The 23,852-nt window shown below is 37.0% G+C and overlaps 2 protein-coding genes across 3 annotated transcripts in view; one reads left to right on the top strand and one right to left on the bottom strand.

Annotated features, from left to right (window-relative positions):
- The window catches only part of LOC149673821 (uncharacterized), a 110,968-nt gene that overhangs the window by 38,364 nt on the left and 48,752 nt on the right, over window positions 1-23,852 (top strand). The gene's annotated exons all lie outside the window — the stretch shown is intronic.
- Window positions 1,146-4,731, bottom strand: LOC149673824 (uncharacterized). Its single transcript, XM_089839572.1, has 2 exons — window positions 2,704-4,731; window positions 1,146-2,612 (listed from the first exon to the last, which is right to left on the bottom strand). The coding sequence occupies exons 1-2, from the start codon at window positions 4,210-4,212 to the stop codon at window positions 1,146-1,148; spliced, it is 2,976 nt and encodes a 991-aa protein (XP_089695698.1). The 5' UTR covers window positions 4,213-4,731.

The raw sequence follows: 23,852 nt of genomic DNA, 5'->3' as shown, positions 1-23,852 counted from the left end.
AATAGCAAGTTTATACATATTTACATATACAAATTTACACGAAAGATATTTTTAGAAAAGTTATACAATTCTAAGATATTAAAGTTACACAGCTCTAAGATATTTGAAAAATAATTTACATAAAGCGAGAAACCGGGCTACGGAGGAAAACTCGCTTTTATAGATCCCTAATTTTAAAATGTCCTAACGAGTAAGTAGACACACCGTCGATGATGTATCGCTTGTCATCGCACGGGTTCAATGCGAGTTTCTTTTGGGTGACGGAAAACAGTTCATGTTTCAAACTCACAATTCTTTTCATCTCTTCCACGGTGAGTTTACGTTGAAGTAGACATTCCTTGTAGTCGGCATGACGAATCTTCTTCTTAACGACACGACGACAAATTCCCTTCGCCGTCTTCTTTTCCCCTTTCGACGACAAGATGGAGTACATCTTCGGACGGAGTCCGCAGAACTCCTGAATCGGTACTCCATTAAGCTCGTCTTTGAACTTGCCGAGAACCTTCTTGTTCTCCTCGCTGAACAAGGGATGGTCTCGAGGATAATCGGAGAAGTCGTACATCTCCTTGTTTTCGGCAAAGTCTCGGGGCAGATCGTCGGTGAAGATTTGGTAGGTCAGGGAATCTGTGTCTGTGAAGAGAAGCTTGGCGGCTTCCCCATATTTAGCTCTCACGGTGTTGTAATGGAAATCGTACATAACCAGTTTAGACAAGTCTAAAATGGTGAAGCCCGTATAAATGGGTCGGTCCAAGGTTAAGGATTTCTTCAGTTGGTGAATTCCAACTAGGTCGTTCTTGAAAACTGTAAACCTTTCGAACGCCGGAGAACTCGCTTTCTTGATTGCCATCTCCCGGGTTTGCACAAGGTCGAAATTTATGCGGTTACGTAGATTCTCCATCGTCTTCCCGAACACAGAGTTGTTGCATAGTTTGAAGAAATCCTTTTCGAACGCGTTAGCGGCCATCTTCCGCTTCTCCGTGTTAAACTCGATAAAGGGTTTTAACCAAGCTCCTTGTTCAAACGTGAGAATACGGTGAACCTTCCCTAATTTCAAACCTTTAGCGAGGTAGAACTTTAGATTTCGGTAATGGAGCACGTATTTTTCTCTGTTATAAAGCGAGGGGACTAATTTGGGAAGACTATCTTTAATTTTCCAGTTTTAGTTTGTTCAATTGATCTATTGAATATGGAGATAGTTCGCCGGCGGTAACAACACGTCTTTCAGGGGCGAGGGGGAGACAATTATGCTCTACGTGTAAACTGTCCGGGTATTCAAGATCCACCTCTAGAATGAAACCCTGAGGGTCATCGTCGGGATGGTTAAGAATAACTTCTCTGGTGAAATCTTCACATGGCTGCAACCATCGGAAACCCCTCATAGGTAAATGGTGACACATTACTGTTCCATAAAGATTGTTACAGTCCAGGTAAGTGATGTAGGAACTAGGTTTCGAAGCGTCGTAGGTTTCAGGAAGATGTTTGTTATTCGCCTCAGCCAACCTGTGGGTTATCAGAGAAACTCCTCCCCTAATTCCCTTCTCGATAAATAGGTGCATATCAGGGTCTAAAAGAAGTTCTAATTTAACTCCAGTCATACGTAAAGCGCTCTGCCAAGCAAAACCGGGGCCGGTAAAGGCGTGAGCGCAGTCTAATTTGTAATATTCCAAGCACATGGCTCGGAAGTTTTCAAATACGTCAGCCAAGAGTAAAACGTCGGTTTTGACGTATAAATCATGGTACTCGCCGAGGTTAGCGATCCTGAATTTTTCCCAAACTGTTTGGGCTTGGGAATAATCCTCGTCACTAACCTTTTCATCGGTGAGCGAGTTGAAAAAAGCCTCCTTCGGTGGTAACTCCGTCTCGTCAAATTTCTCCTCGCGATCGAAATAGTCATACGGGTAGACTTGTTTCCTCAGTAAATGCTCCACTTCGTCCGGTTTGAAAACAGAGTTTAGGCATTTGAACTTGTCCGCACCTCCCTTGGCCAAGTTGGAAACGAGGGAGTCGAGCGAGGCTGGCATAAACCTGATAGAGTCTAGAAAGCGTAGATTTCCCAGAGAAAACGAAATGTAAGTCTCGGAATTCGTCGGGATACACTTAATTTCTTGATGTTTAAAGAGTCCGATTTTGTCCATTATCAAGTGAGCATCATAGCGTGATAGGTTATGCATGAACACCGGAACGAATTTCAATGTCTTCAACTTGAGGTTACAGGTATTATGAGCCGCTCCTCTGTAGGACCCATCTGTATGGTCGTGGTCCCGAACTTTGCAGTTATCATGGGTGAACGCCTTCCTGCATAGGTAGCAGACTTGGGCTGATACAAATTCCGTCATTTCCGAGTTTGTCAGGTTCATGGGTACGTTGGCTTTTATTTTCCCCTGGATGATTTCATCTTCACGTATAAGGTTTTGTAAAAACCTTTCCGCCGCGTCCATTCCTCTGTACGTCACTGGTTTTGACACTGAACCGTCTTGTCCAACGATGACGTAGCTGAACCCGCAGGCAACGTGTTGGGAGGTTATCGTGGAAGAAGAGAGGGTAGCGTCCTGATCGCATCCCTGTATTTTACTTAAGATTGACTCGAAATCCGCGTAGATGACGAACTTCACCTAATGGAACAGAAAAATTGGAAACAAATTTAAGATTTTACATCATATGTTTCGGGACAGTTGCTCTCAATACTTTGAAAAAGTTACTTACTTTTTGTTGCCAGGCAATGTTTTTGAACTCCAGGATGGGCTCCTTTACTGGCATTTGGATTTTCTGCGGACCGTGTAGGCTACACTCTTTAACATGTTCTTCGTGTCTTTGTTCGGACCCAATACCGGAAAAACGGTGAAGGCAATAACGGCAGTAGAAGGTTCTACCATTATATGCAGTGAACGATGACAAAAGACGGCTCAGATTGCGAATTAAACAGAAATGCCTACTCTCCCCCTGGGTTAGCAATAAAAGGTCTATTTGACGCGCTTCCTCCACCCTGTTCGAACTAACATAAAGGGGGAACACCTCATTTTCGAAGCCAAATATATTAATTGAAAGGTTATTAACCCTTTCAAACTTTCCTAGCATCCTTTCATTTACCTCTACAGGGAATGTGATTCCCGTTAAGTCTAATTCATTACGGAACTGTAGATAATTTTCTACACGGCTTGGGTTTCTGACTACAGGATGTAAATGGGCTAAAATTGACCATAGAAAACACTTATTGTCGTGGTTTTTAACATTGGTAAGGGCTTTCTTAGATGCGAGTTTTTTCGGAAGCTCAAAATATGTACCCCCATGCAAAGGTATATATGATATTATGTTAATTTGAAGGAACATAATTCCATCCAGCGTCCAACCGCTACCTTGGGTTTCATACTCCTCAATTAAACGTTTTAACGTTACAATCCCCTGATCTATTTGTCCCTGAATAACATCAGGAGTTAAAATAATGAGGTTGCGGGTTCTATGGTATATTAGAATTTCTACATCCTGTTCTGAATTCCCTAACTCACGTGTGTAACGTGCTCTAACAGTTAAATACCATTTAATCCCCCTATCCTGAGCTAGTTTATTCCTCAGATAATCCTCTATGGCGTCTCTATGCCTTTCAATGTAAAGGTCCACGCTGGTTTCCACCATTGTAGGCGTAAATCTAGCGCAGAAGATCGCATTATTCAATACGTTCAGCTCCTCCAGTTGATCGGGAAGGGGTACGTCGGGCGTGGTAACCATGGGTTGCGGTTCATCATTTGCTAGCCTTTCCTCTTCTCTGTCCATGAGATCTTGCAGGTCTCGGTTTTCTTGACTAGTTAAGTCATCGAGTACGTCGGGGTCGTATGCGGGTTGGGTGTCCGCTTTCCTCTTCCTCCCAACACCATCATGTCGGTTCATGATGGCGTGTCGAGTTTCGTTTTCCTGCCGTGTCAGGTCGGCGAGAGTGAGGGTCGGTGACACTCTTCCGGTGTTGACCGAAGGAGGGTAAGTATCCGCAACAGAGGTTGAGTGGTCAGGAATTATAGCAGTTTTCTGCTTTTTAGCCATAGACTCGGTGGGAGAGTTATGGACTTTTAAATGTCGTGCTAACCTATCACGCCTTGTGAATGTAGACGAACAAATGGTGCACGAGAAGCTAGGTCTAACGCCTTGATGCTTTTCTTTTTGATGCCTTAAAAGATTTTTATTCTGAACGTACTTACGTCCGCAAATATCGCACATTACCATTTTTAAAAGTTAACTATATTTAATCTGAATATAAAATAACTTCTAGAATAATTTCTACAAGAAAACTTCTTACTAAGTGTTAACTGTCTGGAGAACTCGAGAGTCTCGGACGAAATAAAACAATCTCTAATGTTGGGGGTTCTTTTATACTCTAATCATGTCAATATTAGAAGTGAATTAAGCGCATGCGCCAAAGCATGATAATTCGAAAGTTGAAGTGCTATATAGGTTTCCCCTATTTCTACACTTATAAATCTGACTCTCATTTTGCTTACACAGGGAATAAATTTTCCTATGATTTCTTTAGTACGTATATACTCACAAATATATGAAAAGTAAATATGGCCAATCAAAATATTTAAAATACACAATTCTAGGATATTTAAAAATAGGCTTACACTTACGTATTTCCCCGCCACATTGTCAAAGTCAATAAGGCGCCAACAAATATCTGGCGCCACAAAATAATGATGCAATGAATTCTAGTTTCAGGCGAAGTTGTGGTTTACTATGGAAATATGGCGCTTAGTCTTAAGTCTAACATATGTTTTCCCTTAACAAAGTCAATAAAGATAAGGCGCGCGTGAAATATCTGGCGTCAGAGGGAGATTGAAGCGACTTCAGTGATAACGGCGGCAACAGCGATAACGGCGCCAACTTGGTGTCGGGTGCCAACAGCGGCAACGGCGTCATCGGCGCCCCGGCTCCCCACGGCTCCCCTGTGCATGAACTCTTAAATAGGTACTACTAATATGTTACCCGTATTTGCTCTGTATGGTTAATTAATTACCTACTTGTTCAAGTTGATTGGTAAGATCAAAGTAAAATAGAAATGGCAAAAGATATCAAGACTTGGTGTATGTGTGTGTGTGATACCTAACGCTCTTTTATTTGTATTTGTTTCTCTTTGTTAATATTAAAGGTTACTAATCATGTTTTGCAAACTAAAAGCAGTCGCAGCGTTACTATCAGACAGACAGACAGACAGACTGTTTGTAGATAAAGCTCAGTGTTTGCATTAATAATATGCGCTTCATCATGAGTTAGGACTAGCTAACCAACTATACACTTCAATTAACTAAATTAAAGCAATTGCATAAGTGTTACTATCAGACAGACAGACTGTTTGTAGATAAAGCTCAGTGTTTGCATTAATAATATGCACTTCCCCACGAGTTAGGACTAACTAACTAACTAACTAAACTCTTAAATTAACTGAATCAAAGCAATCGCAGTAGCGTTACTATCAGACAGACAATTTGTAGATAAAGCTTAGTGTTTATATTAATAACATACAGTTCCTCGAGAGTTAGGACTAACTATACACTTAAATTAGCGGTATGAAAGCAATTGTAGCGTTACTATCAGACAGACAGATTGTTTGATAAAGCTACAGATTTAGTTTAATAATTTATGCACCACTTCCTCGGGAGTTAGTTCTAACTAACTATACACTTAAATTAACCGAATCAACTTGGAATATGTAAAAAGAGTGTCTGGTGTATTACAGCCTAAAACACGACAGCTGGCAGTAAAGCCATTCAGTCTGTTTTTGCGTTAAAACTATACGTACCATTTGTGTCTTCGTGCCTTCCTTATCTCCTCCCCCCCCCCGCCATTAGCATTAACGAATTCCTTGGTAATCCCTTGGTATAAAAGCTAGCCCTTAGAAGAGAGGTTTCAGATCGCCTTTGACCAAAAATCCGAGCCTTTAGGAAGTAAGGAAGTTACTTCCTTAAGGAAAAATAATTAAAACGAAAGTCCTTCCTTTTTCGATTATTACAAATTTATTCCATTTTTACTTCCCCAACCCTCTTTTTTTCCCATCATGCCTCGCCGCGAGAAAATTGGACAAACTAACGAGTAATACGACACACTGGAGTGTTTTTAAAGCGCCACTCTGCTTTAGGTTTCCAGGATTATTTGTGGCGATGCTGCGAAGAGGCTCGCTTTAGAAATCTTATATACAGGGTGTTTGAAAAAGGGAGGGTGGTAGGACCGAAGTACAGAGAGTAATTAAGGCAAAATGTTCTACGACATTTTGCCTTAATTAGAAGTGGTTTGGTTGAGTTCCTCAAGGTTGGGTCCGAGAACCCAAAACCATAAAGCCGTTTCATTAAATTTGAAAGTTGTAAAAAATAGTTTCTAAATTAAAAGCAACATCATGCAGATGTTTCATATGGTTGGGTACAGCTCCGTGTAGCATGGATAGGACTAGTAAAAATACAAAATGTAAAATTAATACTCACTAACAACAAGTTTCTTTGGGTAAATTCCTTAAGCCTTGGCTCGTTCAGACTTTTTAATTTTTTTTCTTTATTAATTTATCTAAGTTTTATCGTCATCCATGTTGTTATTCAGCAACACGTCAGACGTACGTCACTCTTCAATTTTTAGTCCTAAACGTAGCCCCATCTCCCTCTCCGAAATCATGGTATCTTTGTCTCTCATTGGCTCTCCAATTCTTTTATCGTCTGCTACACCACCCGGTTTCATCTCGGAAAGACTTGAATTAGAATTGGTTGTTTTGAAAGACCCCAATTATGACCTCGAGGTACCTAAAGAAATGAAAAATAAAAACGGAAAAATTAGCCAGCCAGTTAGATGTCGTCTGCACAATACTTTTCATAGAATAACGTTGCGAAAAGCAAAACTAAAAAACAAAAAGAAAAAAATTGGGAGATTCACTTTAATTAAGTTCCGCGAAAGTAGGATCCATTTTCATTTCTCTCTCGCTCTGAAAACCCTTACTGAAATCTTCATTATTTATGATGTAAGCCTTGGTGGACCAAGGCCTAGAAGCTAGAACGTGAAATTTATCTCCAGTCTCTTTCAGACTAGGCCCTAACTCGCTCGTGGAAAAACCATCCTATTTTTAATCGAATTCACGCGCTGGCCGCAGATTGTCCTAAGCCTAACGTGAATGTATTTAATTCATCGTAAAATAATTAACTAGTCTAAAAACACGCTGTTAGTACCTACACTTCGTTAAGCCTTGTTCGAATTTTGAAATTGCGCGCGTTAACAATTATTAAACAAGAATTCACACCACGTGATTTGTGAATACTTTCTTAGAAGAAATCATTGTTCTTAAAAGTGTATTAATATTCATGTAGGAAAGTTGCTAATTCTTGACCGTGTTTATTTATTGAAGTTGTCATGGTTAAAAAAGTTGCGGTTGCAATGAAAGGACAAAAGGCAGATGCGAATTAACGCCGGAGTTAGATCGAAAAGGCCTAAGGCTTAACCGCATTCCCAACTTGTCTGGCGACCCCTTTTTCCAGCAAATAACATCTCTCTTAATTTAAATTAAAATGAATTTTTCTTTGTTTTTGAAAAAGGGGTAATTTTCATCAGTTTCTCTTGTTTTTCTAAGATTAATTGAGGAATAAATTATACCTCTAATAACTTTTGTTAAATTGCAACGGAAATTTTTTTGACAGTGAGAAAATGTTTTATTTTATGGCTTTGAGGGAAACCAAGAATACAGGGGTTTTCAAGTGCCTGTTATTTCTATGGCCCCTGTAGAAGTGTTTAACCCGCCGTGCATCGGAATTCATGGAAAAGCTAACTTGTTTTTTGTTAAAGTTAATTAGGTTGTTGAGGCGTTAAATTAAAACGAATATTAATGAAATTTTAAGCGAATATTCTAAGAAATCTCTAGTTTATTATAATACCTTTAAATTTGGTCTAAGTAGTTTAGAACTAAAATTATGACCAGTTTTATATCCCATCATAAAAGTTTTCGAAATTTAATTTTTTTATTTTTGTTTTTATTTTAATTAATATGACGTTATTTAAAACTTGGAAAGATTACTTTATGAAACATTTAGTTTATTAGGGTACTTTTAAATTTTGTCTACATATTTTAGAACCTAAGTTATTACCACTTTAACACGAGACTTTTAAATTTTTCCCGGATGCAATTTTAACTCGTTTATTTTAAACGAAATTTGCATCGATTTCTCTACGGAATACCTACTTTGGAATCATATAATTAATTTAAACCGTTAACTTCAATCAAAAATTAAATATAACAAGTCGAAACAAAAGTTTTTAAAATATTACTTAGTTTTTCCAATTGATAGATCGGTTTTAGAATTGAATAAATCTTGACTTTGGGATTTCTTTTTTTTTTTACTTATATTAGTATAAAGAAAACCAGAGATCCTGTTACCATGGCAACACCTTCTAAAATCTCCCCACTTCTTTAAAAGTAAAAAGATTTTCCAAACACAAGGGAATCCTTTCCTTAGTTCACGCCTATTTGAAGCCTCGCTATAGTTTCCAAATTTTTTTTCTTCCTCTTGCACTATAGTGATACCAACCATCGAAGTGAAATAAAAAAAATACTTTTAACACTAAACTATATTAAATTTTACGCTTTTTTATCCTGGTTTCCCTAAGAAAAGAGATTTTTCGGCTTGAATACATTCACTCCTTACAAGAATTCAGAGAAAATATATATTGAATTTTGTGCCAAGGCTTAGAGTATGGGGTTTGAAATCTTTTGGAAATTAAAATAGACTTAGCGTCCGTCCAAACCCCTTTCAGAAAGGGAAAATGGGTTTGTACTTAGATGGCGCTAGCAAATTAAGTTTTAAATTTAGGCTTCGGTATGATATCATTTGAAACAAAAATAAGGCCTAACTAAAGGTTCTCTTGTGAACTTTTGAAGTATGCAAATTAGATTAGCCGTAGTTTGAAACCGAAATGCCAAGGTGCTCGTAGTACGTGTCTCGTGCAAAGTTATAAAAAGAGACACGTTAGGCTTAGCGTGAATTTGAAACAAAAATAGGCTTATCTTATTCTCCTGGCGTATGACTCTTGCACTGTCAACTTTTTAGAAAAAATAGCCAAGTTAGGCTTAGCGTGAATTTGAAACAAAAAAAATAGGCTTAACAAGTATTTTATCTTGAAAAATGTTTCAGTATAGAAGTACAACCATTTGAAACTTGTATAGTTGGTCAGTCGACTATAGCTATTTCTATTTCAACTGTTAGACTCGGGAGCTGCTGAGCTGAGCTCGCGACCGTCCGTACTTTGAGCCGAAATTGTAGGAAGTAAGATAGGAGCCAGTCAAGTCGACAAAAACTGACCACTCATGCGAGCCACACGATAACTTGCAAGACGAACACAACCCGAGCAAAGAGACGGGCAAACTTTTTCACCCTTTTTCCTTCTTTTCCATTTCAGTTTGCCATCCGATTTCTTCGCTCTGCCCTTTCAGCTATAGCCCTTTCTTAAGCCTTGGTCTTTCTACACTTAAGAATGTATTCATTTATCGCCATAATATTCACCTTATTTTATATTTGGGCTAGACGACGGAAACCTGACCTCCCCCATTGATCCTAACCTAAGCCTAACTATAACCTAAACTTATTTTAAACCAAAATCTAACAATAAAAAAATACTTACTGTAACCAAATGTAATTTTACCTAAATCAGCCCCACAAACTCAATGGGGGTCAGTTTGATGTCTTATCCCCTATTGTTGATGAGATCAAAGAGATATGTAAATAAGAGAACTTAAATATTGTCCCGCATATAGGAACATCATATTCATAGATATTTGAAATAAATTCAGTCGTTACTTTTAAACTCCAGTTAGAACTATAAGGGTGAACGAATTCAGGGCGGCTGCTGGCCTTTGGTTAAAGCAAAGGGAAAAAAATAGTCTAAGACTGCATGGTTGGAGAAGTAAATACGTTCTCTTGAAAAACTGTTCGGTGGTTTTCAGATAACAAGTACCTTCCCAGTATAGCAATAAACACGGACAAAGGCTTAACAACACTTCAAAGAATCAAATTCAGAAGCAAACCGTGAGACTCAAAAAGATTCCAGTTGAAAAATCAAGAAAGACTATACTTGAAATGTTTCCCTTAGTTCAGATTTTAAATTCTCAAAAAAAAAATAATAATAATAATAATAATAATAAAATAAAAATAAAAACGCAAATTAAGCCTAGTTCTTGTAAAGCAACCTCTTATTGGCTTAATTACGTAAAAAAGAAAGAAAATCAAAGCTCTCATGTTTCCTGGTGAAATTCTTTTTAGGCCTAATTTTGGAAGAAATTCAAATTTAGGCTTAGCAGTTTTCACACTGGTCAGGGAGAAGCTGAAGACGTCTTTTAGTCTTAGAAGCTACTGCAAAGGCCAGCGACTAGGGAATTTAAAAATGTGAACCAAAAAGCCTGGTCAAAGGGAAATTTTAGGAAATTTGATTTTCTTAGGCTTAGAAAAATTTCAACGTTGCATGTTACAACAATTATGTTTTGTGCCAAAAATTTTTGTTATTATTTATTTACCCACGATTCCTTTAGCATCTTTTTTTATTATTATTTATATATTTCAATGAAAACCTTCGGAAATGAACTTGTTTTTCTATCTCCGTTTTGCGAAGAAGAAAAAAAATTTTCACCGCAAAATAAATGTTTGAAAAAGTGAGGTTCCCTCCTCCAGCCCGTTTTCCACCGCACGTTCTATTTCATCTTGTTGTTTCGCGGCGTCGGTGGTGTATGTACGTTTCTATCTGTTAGGCCTTGGTCCCGGGTATTTCAAAACGGTTTTTCTACCCTTTTTTTATTGAAGTTTTTTTTTATAGTAAGGGCCTGAGGTTTTCTAGCTGGCACTAGGGCTAAGTGAGGCCATTTATTTTGCCCCAAACTTTACGATCTTCCTTTTCGTAGGTAGGCCATACCTAACCGCTAGGTATGGGACCCCCCTCTCCCCCTTCCCAAGAAGAGAGAGAGAGAGAGAGAGAGAGAGAGAAACTCGGAATGGGCAACCCTAAAAAAGAGAGCGCCGAAAATAGAAAGATAAAACTGTTATAAAAGCGAATTAGAGTGAGCGTTTCACTTTTGCCTGACTGCTAAGAACTGATTTCTTCTTTTAAACGGTTTTCGATAGGGATCCCACCTTCTCCCTTTTCCCGCCAAAACTTGCGACTATAGGGGCCCCATAACCCGCCTTTTTAGGTCTATTAATATTTTGACTTTAAATTGCTTCCTATAAATGTAAATTTTAAGTATAATGTTAGGCCCATTTTTTATTTTAGTAAAGTGATGTAATCAAATTAAGTTTTATCGTAATAAGTTAAAGATCAAAGTAATGTAACGTAAAAAATGCGCCTTTTCCCATTTTTTTTTTAGGCGAGTACTTTTCTGACCATTTTTCATCGGTTAATACTTTTCCCGCCAAATCGATTTAAAATGGTCGCGAAATTCAAGAACGAAAAGCTATTTTATTTCTATAGAATTGATTTTTAACGCGTATTTAATTTCCATACGTGATTTATTCTAATGTTTGTTTATTTTGGATTTTTATTTCTTTTTTTTTTATTTGAATTAATGACTTAACAATCTCGTCTTTGATATTGGGTTAATAACTATAATAATGCCTTATTACAATTCAACGCTCGTGCTATTACAACTCAGGCTTTAATCTCCGTTACAATGTTGAATGATTAATGCGCGCATTGATGCTTGGCTGATAGGGTCTATGAGTTTCGAGCTTTCTCGTGCAATTACGCTCGTTCCTAGAACCGATGCACGCGCTGGGACTATCGAAGGATTATCCGTTGCTACGTCACGTGTTTGACGTGAGTTTTAGCGGAAAATCGTAATACAAAGGCGGGAAAATCATAGCGTAGTCCGCCCCGCGCTTCAGAGAACAATATTGACCTTTAACCTCAACGACTGCGTTTTGGGAGCTCCTTTAATTATCTAGTTTTCGCGGGAAACGAGCGCGAAACGTCCCTAGTGACGTAATTGGGTAGATCTACCTTGTCTTGTAAAGTTTTACACTCTAATTAGGATTTGAATTAAGACGGAATCGTGCCAAATTTTACATTTAACAAGGACAGATCGTTTTTGGACGTATGTCACCGGTGATTTCTAGAAAATTGACAGGTGTTATAGACTGTTTCAAAATGTTACAAGCAAATAGAATTAACCGAAAGATACGTTATCACTAGGGAGGTTAATGAAAGCCTTTTGTAGTATAGATACAGGAGAAGCTACGGGGGGCGTGATGTCAATATTATTAGTCTAAATTGTATGGCCTGAGCTGACGACTTCAGTTAAATCGGTTTTTCAAAGGTCGTTTGAACGCTGATCTGTACCTCACTTCGTGTTATTTCTATTTGCTTTTGCTAGCGTCTTGAAAATAGGCCTCGAAGAAATCAGAGAATGGGAGAATTTTAAAACTAACTTGTTATAAAATTCCACTTCTTCACTCAACTCAAAGTCTCTTAATCATGTTGTTTCTTTATTTATTTATTTTTTTAAATCTATCGTACGCGAAGTACAAAACAAAACCGAGAAAAAATGGAACAAGAAACTACAACAACAAAACAAGAAAAGGGAGGCCCATCTCGAAATAAAAAGAGAAAACCCTAACCCCCAAAGAAAACCTTGCGTAGTTTTTCACCCTTGAGTTTAATACACGTACGAAAGGCGGGGATTTTGTTTATTCGGTGACCTAATTTATACTAACATTTTGGTTTTAACTACGGTACAAGTTAATCTTGAAAACAAAAACCACAAAGTGAAACAGAAAAGTAGGCCTAGCAACGTAATAATAAATTCTCGGTTTTGAATTATTCATTCCATCGCAAGGCATGATGGATAAAAATTCTCTCAGAGTGATGACCGAGCTCCGCCTACTTTTGATGACGGTTGTATGGTCAGGTTTATATTGGGTGCTATTTGTCGATTGAAAAAAGTATTTGCTTTAACTATATCGATATATCGGATAAAAACGGGTTTTTTCTTCACTTATCACGTGGCATATATCCCTCGATTGTTATTGAGAAATTAAAAACAAAGGCTTAATATATGTACGCAAAGCACGTAACAAATTTTTATTTGGCAAAAAACTTCTGAAATTAGAAAAGCCAACTTCCAGGGGTAAACCTAATAATGTATTTCCTACCTGCCCCTGTAAAACTTTAACCCGCAATACACCGGTGTATAATTTTATTTTTTCATCAAATTTGTATCTTCTTTAATTCTGACCCAAATTTAGTCTATAAAACAACGAGCTTTTGTAATATTACTTAATAATTGAGAAACAATGACTGCGCATTTTTCTTAAGCCTTGGCATGAAATATTTTTCTTTCTAAATTGTTTTGTTATATTGTCGATCGAGTTCTTTGTTTTTCTGAGGTGTAGAATTTATTTTAGTCAATTTTATACACAAACCGCGTAAGAAAAATAGGTGCTGTTGCTAGTGGTCTTGGTTGTTTCGCAGTTTTTGCATTCTCTACCCTTAAGCCTTGGCTAGCTTCCCGCGCGCGCGAAGATGCTAGATGGAAAGTTGTTTGAAGATCCATTAATATTCATAACCACATTTTTCAAAAACATTCTGGCGAGGGAGAATTCTTCGCTCTCTTTCTACGAAAGCTGCTCAAAGCTTTGCTCAAAGTCTTGAATCTCTCGCGGGCTCATCAACTATTTCAAAAAGATGAAGAACTAAAAAAAAACCAAAAAATAAAGAAAAACTCAAAAATGAACACGGAAAACAAAAAAAATATACGCCTTCAAAGCTTGCTTGATATCAGCCTTACTTAAGCCTAATTTTACGTTCAAAATTTAACCCTTTCTAAGAGTGATATTTACTATATCATCTCTGAAGCTTTTTTTCCAGCGCAAAATATTTGTTTGCGGTAGAAAAAAAAGTAAGGGAGACATTCCTTAATGGATTATTTCGATTCAAGTTACGTCACAGCCTTCTTAGTATTTATTAACCTAGCCTTATGGAAGTGTTTACCGAAAAAGCTCGTGATTTTCAGTCGAAATACCCTCTGACCCTATATATAGCTGGGTTGTCTCGCGCATGAATTTTCACGTTTTTAAACGCGGGCGCTTTTCTATATATGGCGTTGTCTCGTGCGATGCGTTTTTGGAATTTTTCCTATCTGACAAGTCTTATGTTTTAGTTGAAAGATTTTTTTTGGCCGCAAAGGCTTAGTTGATTTGGGTTAGGCCTAAACTATCGAAGAGAAGAAAAGAGAAAGTATATTTGACAATTGTTTGACCATGGAAAAATATTTCACCCTCCATAGGATACAAACTCCCTATAGAAAAAAGTAGACGATTCGATACTAGCGCCGCCTGGCTACATATTAAAAAGTCACCGTTTTGCTTCTAGCAGACGACGGTTTTTTCTTATGTTATTAGTTTTGGTTAGGCTTGGGTTGGGCTTGATTAGGCTTGGGTTGGGCTTGATTAGGCTTGGGATAGGTTGGGCTTGATTAGGCTTGGGATAGGTTGGGTTTGATTAGGCTTGGGATAGGTTGGGTTTGATTAGGCTTGGGATAGGTTGGGTTTGATTAGGCTTGGGATAGGTTGGGTTTGATTAGGCTTGGGATAGGTTGGGTTTGATTAGGCTTGGGATAGGTTGGGTTTGATTAGGCTTGGGATAGGTTGGGTTTGATTAGGCTTGGGATAGGTTGGGTTTGATTAGGCTTGGGATAGGTTGGGTTTGATTAGGCTTGGGATAGGTTGGGTTTGATTAGGCTTGGGATAGGTTGGGTTTGATTAGGCTTGGGATAGGTTGGGTTTGATTAGGCTTATGCTTAGGAATAGTTTCCGGTATAGGTACTTTTTTCTTATTAAATTTAGATTCATAGATGTCGTAGATATTTCGTATTTTACAAACTTCTTTTAAGATAAAATAAATGATTTATTCGCGTGTTTAAGAAACAGGTGAAAATCCACGACTTTTTGGCAGGTGTTAAGACTAAATAGGGGATAGGGTTAATAAATAAAATAATAAATGACGTTACAAAGCTATCGGAGAAACACGATATATTTCATTTTAACACTTTTCTTTTTTTAAAAAAAATATCTAAAATACGTTATGTGGAAAGTGAAGAAAAAGTACCCTTATCTTCTTTCTTTTTTTGCCTGTTCCGAATTTGATCTATTTAAATAGAGCCCTGGATTTTGGGACCCTAAGTTCCGCTAGGGAAGTACCAAAACTCTTTCCACAAAAATCCCTGGCTTCTATGGAGCTTAAAACGTAGTTTTTTCTCCTTCGAAGATTTGATTTTTTTTTTTTCATCTCAGAAAATAGTCCATTAACTTTTTGGCGCGTAGATTTTTGAGAGAACCCGAAAGTCGAGATTTAATTTTTCCCTTCAATGGATAAAGATTATTCTCTCTGCCACTCGTTTCTTTAAAAAGGGGAAAAAACGTTGGAAATATATATATATATAAATGTATATATATATATTATATTAACGTGTCGAGGCGAACCCATAGATATCATAACCAATTATAATTGTTTTTGTAGCCCTAGGTGTTCGCAAAGAGGATATAAAGAAGGCAGTGGAAGCTAGCAGCTTTGGCAATGCTTTTTCGGAGTTTTCGCTATTTTTAATTTATTTGTTATATTTTCCTTCTAATATCCGTATTTTAACCAATAAGAGGGCAGAGAAAGATGCGCGCGCGCACCGGAAGCTTAGAGGAAAGGTTTCAAATTGAGACCACTCCAGCCAAGCTTTCTACTTCCTCTCTTTGTGCCCTCTTGGTGTGCATAACGACTCACCAGTTTCATCGCAACCGGACATGGACAAACAAATAAACATTCATTTTAATATATCGCATATTAATAATATCTATGAACGCTGAGAAATGCAAAGTTCAAAATCCCGCCCGCATTTGGTTGTCGCTTATTGACCGCTAGGGCGTTTAGTTTCGACGACTTTTTCAGTAAAAACTCTTCCTTTCCTTTGAAACTACGTAAGTTACACGATTCGTAAAAAAAAACTGTTATTAAATTTCAATCGAGGGTGAATTGGATTTAATTTAGTTTATTTATTTATTGACTCAAACAACGTGTCCCGTATCCCTGAATTTCATAAGCCTTGGCAAAGTAAAATCAATTTAAACTTACGTTAATATTTTGATAAGCTTTTGCGCGAATTGAAACGTTTTAATATTTTTTAGGCTTAGTGTTGCAGTTATAATTATTTTTCTTAGCAATTATTTTCTTAATGATTAGCGATTAGGGTTAACTTGGTCATACATTGTAGGTAAGACTTCTTAACTAAGCCTTTGAATCTCATTTTTTATTTTAACCCTAATTCAAGTCTTATGATAAAAAATTACCGCGAAGAAAAGTATACTTAAAATTTAGGTTTTATCTAATATAATACTTTAAATACATCAAAGGGGGTATGACAAGTCTTAAGGAGAGTTTTTACTCGTGAAAGGTTTCGATGGCGTTATCCTCAAAATGCATCAAGTAAAAAAAAAGAAATACCTTAACATCAAAAGCTATTTTCACGGCTAAAGTAAAAGTAACAAAAAATATTTTCTTTCTTTTCACTAAAAAAAAAAGAGAAAAGATGTCCCCGGGCTGTTGAATGGATAAAACTGAAAACTGAGCAGTGCATGAAATCTAAGCCTTTGGCGTTAGGCTCCCGAACCTTATACGTCTTTTATAGCCTCTTTATGGCTTGGCTAGAAAACTATTAGGGTTTTGCCTGACACAGAAGGCCCTAACATGGACTTTGTAATTCCAAAGAGGACTGGTGGCAGTCATATTCGCGACCTATGACCTTTAATGGATTACGTTAACATCATTTTCTCCCTTGACCTAACTTTAAACTAATTTAATTTTAGACACCTTGATATAAAATATAATAAATTTTTCAACGCCCCCACACGCCTAGCTTTTCAGTGATTTTCAGAAATTAAATTTATTAAATGACCTTGATATTCCAGAATCCCCTGACTTAACTTTAAACTAATTTAATTTAGAGAGACCTTGATATACCAGATAATACATTATTCTACGCCCCACTCACACCTACCTTTACAGTAATTTCTGAAATTCAAGTTTATAGCATGACCTTGATATTCCAGAATCACCTGACCTAACTTCAAAATAACTTAATTTAATTTAATTTTATCTAAATTAATTTTGAGAGACCCTGATATACCAGATAATAAAATACGTTTTTCTATGCTCCCACACACACCAAGCTTTCTTAAACTTAAATTTATAGACTGACCTTGATATTCCAAAACACTAACGACCCCCTTAATGTGTACTATACTTTTGTATAAATAAATTTCAAAGTGTCCAGTTTTCATATCCCCTATAGGGTTTATAAGATCCATGGTATGGTTTCTAGCCTCTTTTAAGCCTGACTGAGTTTTGGACGAACGTAGGAGATGTTTCGTCCATTAAACGTAGTTGAATAGAGTTGAAAGTGGGAGAAGGTTTTCGATTTCTTAATGGATTAGCTATATATTTATCCCCCTCTTTTTACAGTATTCGGCTTTAATGGGTGGACCGATTATATTCGCGAGCTCGCTGACACCTAATATTCGTCGCGAGATTTCGTATCAGGAAACCCCCGACACGAGAAAAGAGATGCCTGTTCGCATTACCTAATCTTTGGGGGGAAAGGTTACTTATTTCAAAGGGTTTATATTCGCGCCTGATAGGCTAGTGGTCAGATATTTTGGTATAACTTTGGGTCTGATTAATTGTGCTCAGAGTAAATTTGTGGGTACCATTAGAAACTATTGTTGTTTTAAAGTAAAGTTTTTGACGTAAGATTTCTGTAAATAAGTAAAGATCTGAGTTAAGGGAATTTTGGTTTTATCATAAGTTTATAATATAGGTTCGATAAGTATGACTTTTCCTGTATACTTCGTAATGCTAGAGACTTACAGCTCGAGCTAGTTCGAGAACGACAAGCGAGAATTGACTACACTCGGTTAATTTTGCAGTCCATCTTCTTATTTAGTCTGTACTAAGCCTTAATTTGACAGCAGCGCCTCACCAGGCGTATGTCGCTTTACCTCGAATCTATGACCTACGTCACTTCATGACAAGCTCCAGTTTGTAACCAGTGACAAATGCATGGAACATATCTTACGAACTTATGGTTTTATATATGAACCAAATTTTAATTAGCTGTAGTGTTTGTTCCGTTGTATTTACAGGAAATTTGAGGGTAATTTTAGAAACTAGGGGTTCCATAGAGTATTCGCGCTAAGTTTCACGAACCCCGCGATAATAATAATCTCTAGAAAATTATTTATTATATTTTGGTGTCCAAATCGTGTTGTTAAACATATAGGAATGTCACAGGTCCTTGAAAGCCTTTAAAAGTCATTTAATTTTGAATTTGAAATATTTGTGGCAACCGTGTTGCACTCCCTTTAGAGTTTCATCGAGTGTGGGGAGTTGAAATTATAATCTGTCTGATCCTCTCTCTTCTCTTCTCTTCTCTCTCTTAGAGTTCTCCTATAAAACTTAAGATAGTCCCGTCTCTCAAAATTGTATAAACCATCCACGATTGTATCTCCAAATTACGCTAGTCGAATTTTGGGTATAAAGGGCTTTCGCTTCCTTATTCCCATTGGTTTGCCCATAGACGCTCGGATAGACCACTTCCGTTAAAATCGAGCCACGTTAAACACCCCGCCTTTCTTAAGCGTAAAACAAACCCGGGAGAAAAGTTGCAAAATCCAAAATTAAAATGCCCCGTATAAATCGAGTCTTAGACCTTTTCAGCGCGTGGAAACTTCCCAAGTTAAACAATACGTGTTAAAATGTATGTTTTAAAGCGAAGCTCGTGTTTTGAATCGAAATACCCTATTCGTATATCCTCGAGCGCTGTGTCTCGTGCTGTTCGAATTAAATTGTAATTTTCCGTTTTAGATATCTTTCTAAAAGCGATTTTAAGACGCGGTTGTCCCTGTAGAATACGTATTAAATGATTTAGTACGTACAAAGGCTAGAAAATCGATGGCTTTAACGTTTTAATGAGAAACCCCCTCCCTCTCTGTGAACAAACGGGAAGGCGAGCGCCGTACTTGTTGTTACTAAATTCTGTAGGCTGGCTGTATCGCGCAATCAAGTTCGATAGAAAGTGAAGTAAATATTAAAACTAAGCCTTAGTCAAATATTTGTACATAAATTAAGATCATTAATAAATAAAATTTCGTATCGAAATTTCGGAACTCGAAATAAAATTCTTATCAGGGTTCCTGCAGTTCCTGGAAAATCCGGGGATTTTAAAATGAGTATGTTTGTGTATATAGACTGGCAATTTTAAAATTCTCATGAAAAGTCAAAGAATTTCATAGTATCGCTAATACGTGGAGATAATATTTGAACCTCATGACCCCCTCGATGGATTTATGGTGTGATAGTTAGGTTAGGTTTGGATACGGTTGGTTTATGTTTAGCTTAGGGTTAGGTTTACGGTTGGTTTATGTTTAACTTAGGGTTAGGTTTACGGTTGGTTTATGTTTAGCTTAGGGTTAGGTTTACGGTTGGTTTATGTTAAGCTTAGGGTTAGGTTTGGATACGGTTGGTTTAGGTTTAGCTTCGGGTTAGGTTTATGGTTGGTTTAGGTTTAGCTTCGGGTTAGGTTTATGGTTGGTATAGGTTTAGCTTCGGGTTAGGTTTATGGTTGGTTTAGCTTAGGATTAGGTTTATGGTTGGTTTAGCTTAGGGTTAGGTTTACGGTTGGTTTAGGTTTAGCTTAGAGTTAGGTTTATGGTTGGTTTAGGTTTAGCTTAGGGTTAGGTTTACGGTTGGTTTAGGTTTAGCTTAGAGTTAGGTTTATGGTTGGTTTAGGTTTAGCTTAGGGTTAGGTTTACGGTTGGTTTAGGTTTAGCTTAGGGTTAGGGTTAGGTTTACGGTTGGTTTAGGTTTAGCTTAGGGTTAGGGTTAGGTTTACGGTTGGTTTAGGTTTAGCTTAGGGTTAGGGTTAGGTTTACGGTTGGTTTAGGTTTAGCTTAGGGTTAGGTTTACGGTTGGTTTAGGTTTAGCTTAGGGTTAGGTTTACGGTTGGTTTAGGTTTAGCTTAGGGTTAGGGTTAGGTTTACGGTTGGTTTAGGTTTAGCTTAGGGTTAGGTTTACGTAAGACTAGGATAGGGCTAGGTTTGGGTTAGGTTTCGGCTTAAATTAGGTTCAATTGGGGGTCAGGTTGGCGTCTTTTAGCCCTAGCATGAACTAGTATATTAAACCTTCATGCATATTACAACATTCTGACTTTTGTACTAACTAATTAAATTAGAATTAAAATCTCTCCTGGAAAGAATCGATTAAAATTAAATACCTCAACGTCATCGTTATCATAAACCTAATTAAACCTTAATTAAAATAACCTTGATTATACTCGTATATTCCTTAATATTATAAATAAACTTATAAATATTCCTAAATTCATGCATAATACTCTTTTGAATAAAATAGAAAATAATTCAAACCTTTCCTTTAAAACTAAAATCGAGAGTAAATTTAAACCTCAACTTTCCCTTTTATTTTACTTTATTTTATTAGTTTTTTTTAATATAACGTTACTCTGGAAACGTAATTCCGGTTGGATGAACTCTTTTCCCCTAATAAATTAAAAAGTAAGAAAAAAAACAACCTATTCTTAAAATCCCCTTCTTTAAATTTCCAAGAAAGAGAAAGAGAAAAAGAAAGAAAAATCTATTTAAAAGTAAAATATTTCACCAAAAGAAAAGAAAATGGTTCTGGGTGGATGCCTTCAAATTCCTTGAAATGCTTCATTCATTCATTGAAAAGAGCGTCGCGTGCGAGATTGTAGACCAAGCCAACTTTGATTAAAATATTTAAAACCGCCTGTCAAACAAATTAGCACGTGCGGACTTTAAAAAAGATTTCGCGTGAATGATGATGAATATTTAGGCCTAGGCTAGTTTATTCAATATTCATTTGGGAATGCATTTTTTTTTGGATTTGTCGTTATTTCGTAGCGTTGCATGTGTGTGAGGGGGGGGGGGTGTCGTCTGCTTGAAGTAGGGTTATGTGTATTCAAAGACGTTAGGTTCGGATTCAAAGTCATCAGCATGCACCATGCAAAGTCCTTTGGTTTGAAGCATGAATGCATATATTTCTTTTACTATACTTGGAATCTTAAAGAATCCATAGATTCCTTACTAATATCTGATTGAAGGTAAGGGGAGGGGCTTAAAGCTTTGTTAAACCGCCCTCTCCTACTTCCTCGCGTTTCATTGGTTAGTCACATATATAATTAAACAGTCGACCCTATGTTTACTCGTTCACTAGACGCAAAGAGAACTTGTTTACATTCGGGTTCATTGCGGATAAGTCGATATCTACGTCAACATCATTTGGCTTCTAAGTTCAAATACATTAGGCGTGACGTCAGGGGTGACGGTTTCTACAACTCCTCCCCTTTAGTTCAAGCAGAAAGGCTAAGAAAATGACAAGTTAAATATTCCAAGTGGTAGAAATTTATGTATTCTTGTTTGAAGCCATAATGTCTTTCAGTGGAACATTTCTTGGGTTTATAAATAAGCATATTTTTATCAAATTAATATTACATTCTTAAAAATATACTGTTAATATTGACAACTTATGTTTCGCCTAAAAAATGGGGAAAGTCAAGGAAAATATTTTCGGGAAAACTCAACACCAGAATTCGTTATTTTCCGAGTGATATTCGCCTTATCGCGAGCCATACCACCTTAACTTTTTAAGAAACTGAATTAATTCAAGCCAAAGAAAAGCCGAAAAGGCTTAAAAAATTGTTATGGGAGGTTAAAGGTCAGCTGGGTTAAGACACCATTATCAATTTGACCTTTCGAGAAAAAATCCTCTCCAAAGACTCGGACTCCCCGTTGGGAATGTTAAACGCAATACCCTCCTCCCACTTACATTAATCAACCATTTCGCTTTTCCATGGGTTTTAAACAATGAAGATGGTTACCAACGCTTTAATATTACTGTCAACTGACATTAGGAACAATGTCGATCTTTTTAGGCCTTGGTCTAAACCCAAGACAGAGTAAGTTTGCTGTACATCCGAAAGTTGAAGTCCAAGAAAGACAGGGATAAAACGCCGTTAGAAAGAAAATGTTATAGTCAAGTAAGGTTGGCACTTATCTTTTGTTTTAACCTTGCACGAGGCTTATCCATTGTACCAGCGCGTGGTGTCGACAATTAGGGGGGGGGGATGGGCTGTTCGTGATTGAATTATTAATACAGTTAAGCCGGGGAAAGAGAGATAAATTGGTTTTGGAAATCGAACTAGCTTAGCTTCAAGTTTATTCGCCATCAATTTCGAATAAGTCCGAAAGAAAACCCAAAACCGTAAAAATAAGGTTTACAGTTTGAAAATTACGCCAAGCCTAAATTTATTTAAACACTATAAAATTGAAATACGCAGAAATTTGTGTCCTTTATACGTTTTTGGCGCGAAATATTCTTAGCACGAAAAAGACCTCGAGGGGATCAAGAAAATTGTCTTGTTTTCTTTGTTTCAGCCTCCCCGAATACAATTGTATTTTCTTAAAGGCTAAGATCCACACGAATTGGTTTTAAGATCACTGCCTACTGTATTTATTAAGGCCCGTCCATGGTGATATATTTAGGGAAAGGGGGCATTTAGTTGTAAAGGATTGCATAACTTTTAACCTAGATGGCGCAGTTTATCCGAAGATTCCCGCGCATTAACAGCGATGGCGGAATTAGAAAAGTGACGTCATATCTCCCCAAAAAAAAGGCTGAGAAACTAGTATAGAAACGGAGGGCGCCTCTAGCGGGAAAAGTGGCAAACTAAAATAAAATTTTTTAGAATGGAAAATAACACTATGCACGGGCCTTTATAGCTATGTGGTTCCATGCCCGGTTTTCCTATATACCCTTCTTTGCGTGGATCTCGGCCTTTAATCTTAGCGACACAATGGGCGACTGCAAACTTTAGCCAAGAAACGTAGAAAATAGTATGTGGTTGTTTTATTTATTTTTTGGTTATATTATTTTCGTCTTGTAAATGGATAACAATGGAAGGTTACATTGTAAAGAAAACTTACTTTTATTTTGAAGTCTTTGTGAGGAATTTTTTTATATAAATTTTAAAAAGGAAAAAGTGTCACTAGAAATAAAAGAACGCTTTTTTTTTTCAGAAATTACTCAACCTTTACGTTGAGATTAAAATATTTCTAATTAATAATTTTATAAATAACTAGCAGCAAAGAAATTAGATTTTTTTATTTTGGTATTTTATTTACTTTTTCTGGTTGCCATTTTTCAAGTAATTGGCCGATTTTGAAAATATTTCTTATTGATTACTTACTACTTTAGAGTAACTTCCTTGCAAATTGTCAGATTCGTAAGTAAATCGGTTTGGACTGGTCTTTGACTTTTTCTTCTACACGGTGATTGTTAAATTAAAATTTAATTCTAATTTTCCTTCCCAAAAAGCTCCAGTCTGTTTTTGCATAACTTATCCTCTGAGACTAGACCTTTATATGTATATATATAGTCTCGTGACAGGGTTAAACTCATTTCAATGCAAAGCGCGAGTTGTATTCTATTTCCCGCCAAAACTCATGGGAATACAAGAATGCCTGGAGCGATTTCCCGCCAAAACACTGACTGCACGCGCTTTGAAATTTTAGAACTATTTCGGTAATTAAAGCGGATAGGGGAGGGGCCTTACCTTAATTAGAGCAAATTGACAAGAGATTGTACAACGAGGCTAAGCGCGTGCCGCGGTACCTTGTTTTCCCGCCTTATTCGCTAAACATTTTCCCGCCTAACTGCGGAGCTCCGGTATATATATATATATATATATATATATATATATATATATATATATATATGCATCT

The sequence above is a fragment of the Phalangium opilio genome, unplaced genomic scaffold, assembly GCF_054372755.1.
Source record: "Phalangium opilio isolate 3A_F unplaced genomic scaffold, DU_Popi_V2 ptg000048l_1, whole genome shotgun sequence".
Lineage (NCBI taxonomy): Eukaryota > Metazoa > Arthropoda > Arachnida > Opiliones > Phalangiidae > Phalangium > Phalangium opilio.
The sequence above is the reverse complement of the archived record's forward strand: the minus strand, read 5'-3'. Positions and strand labels throughout refer to the sequence as shown.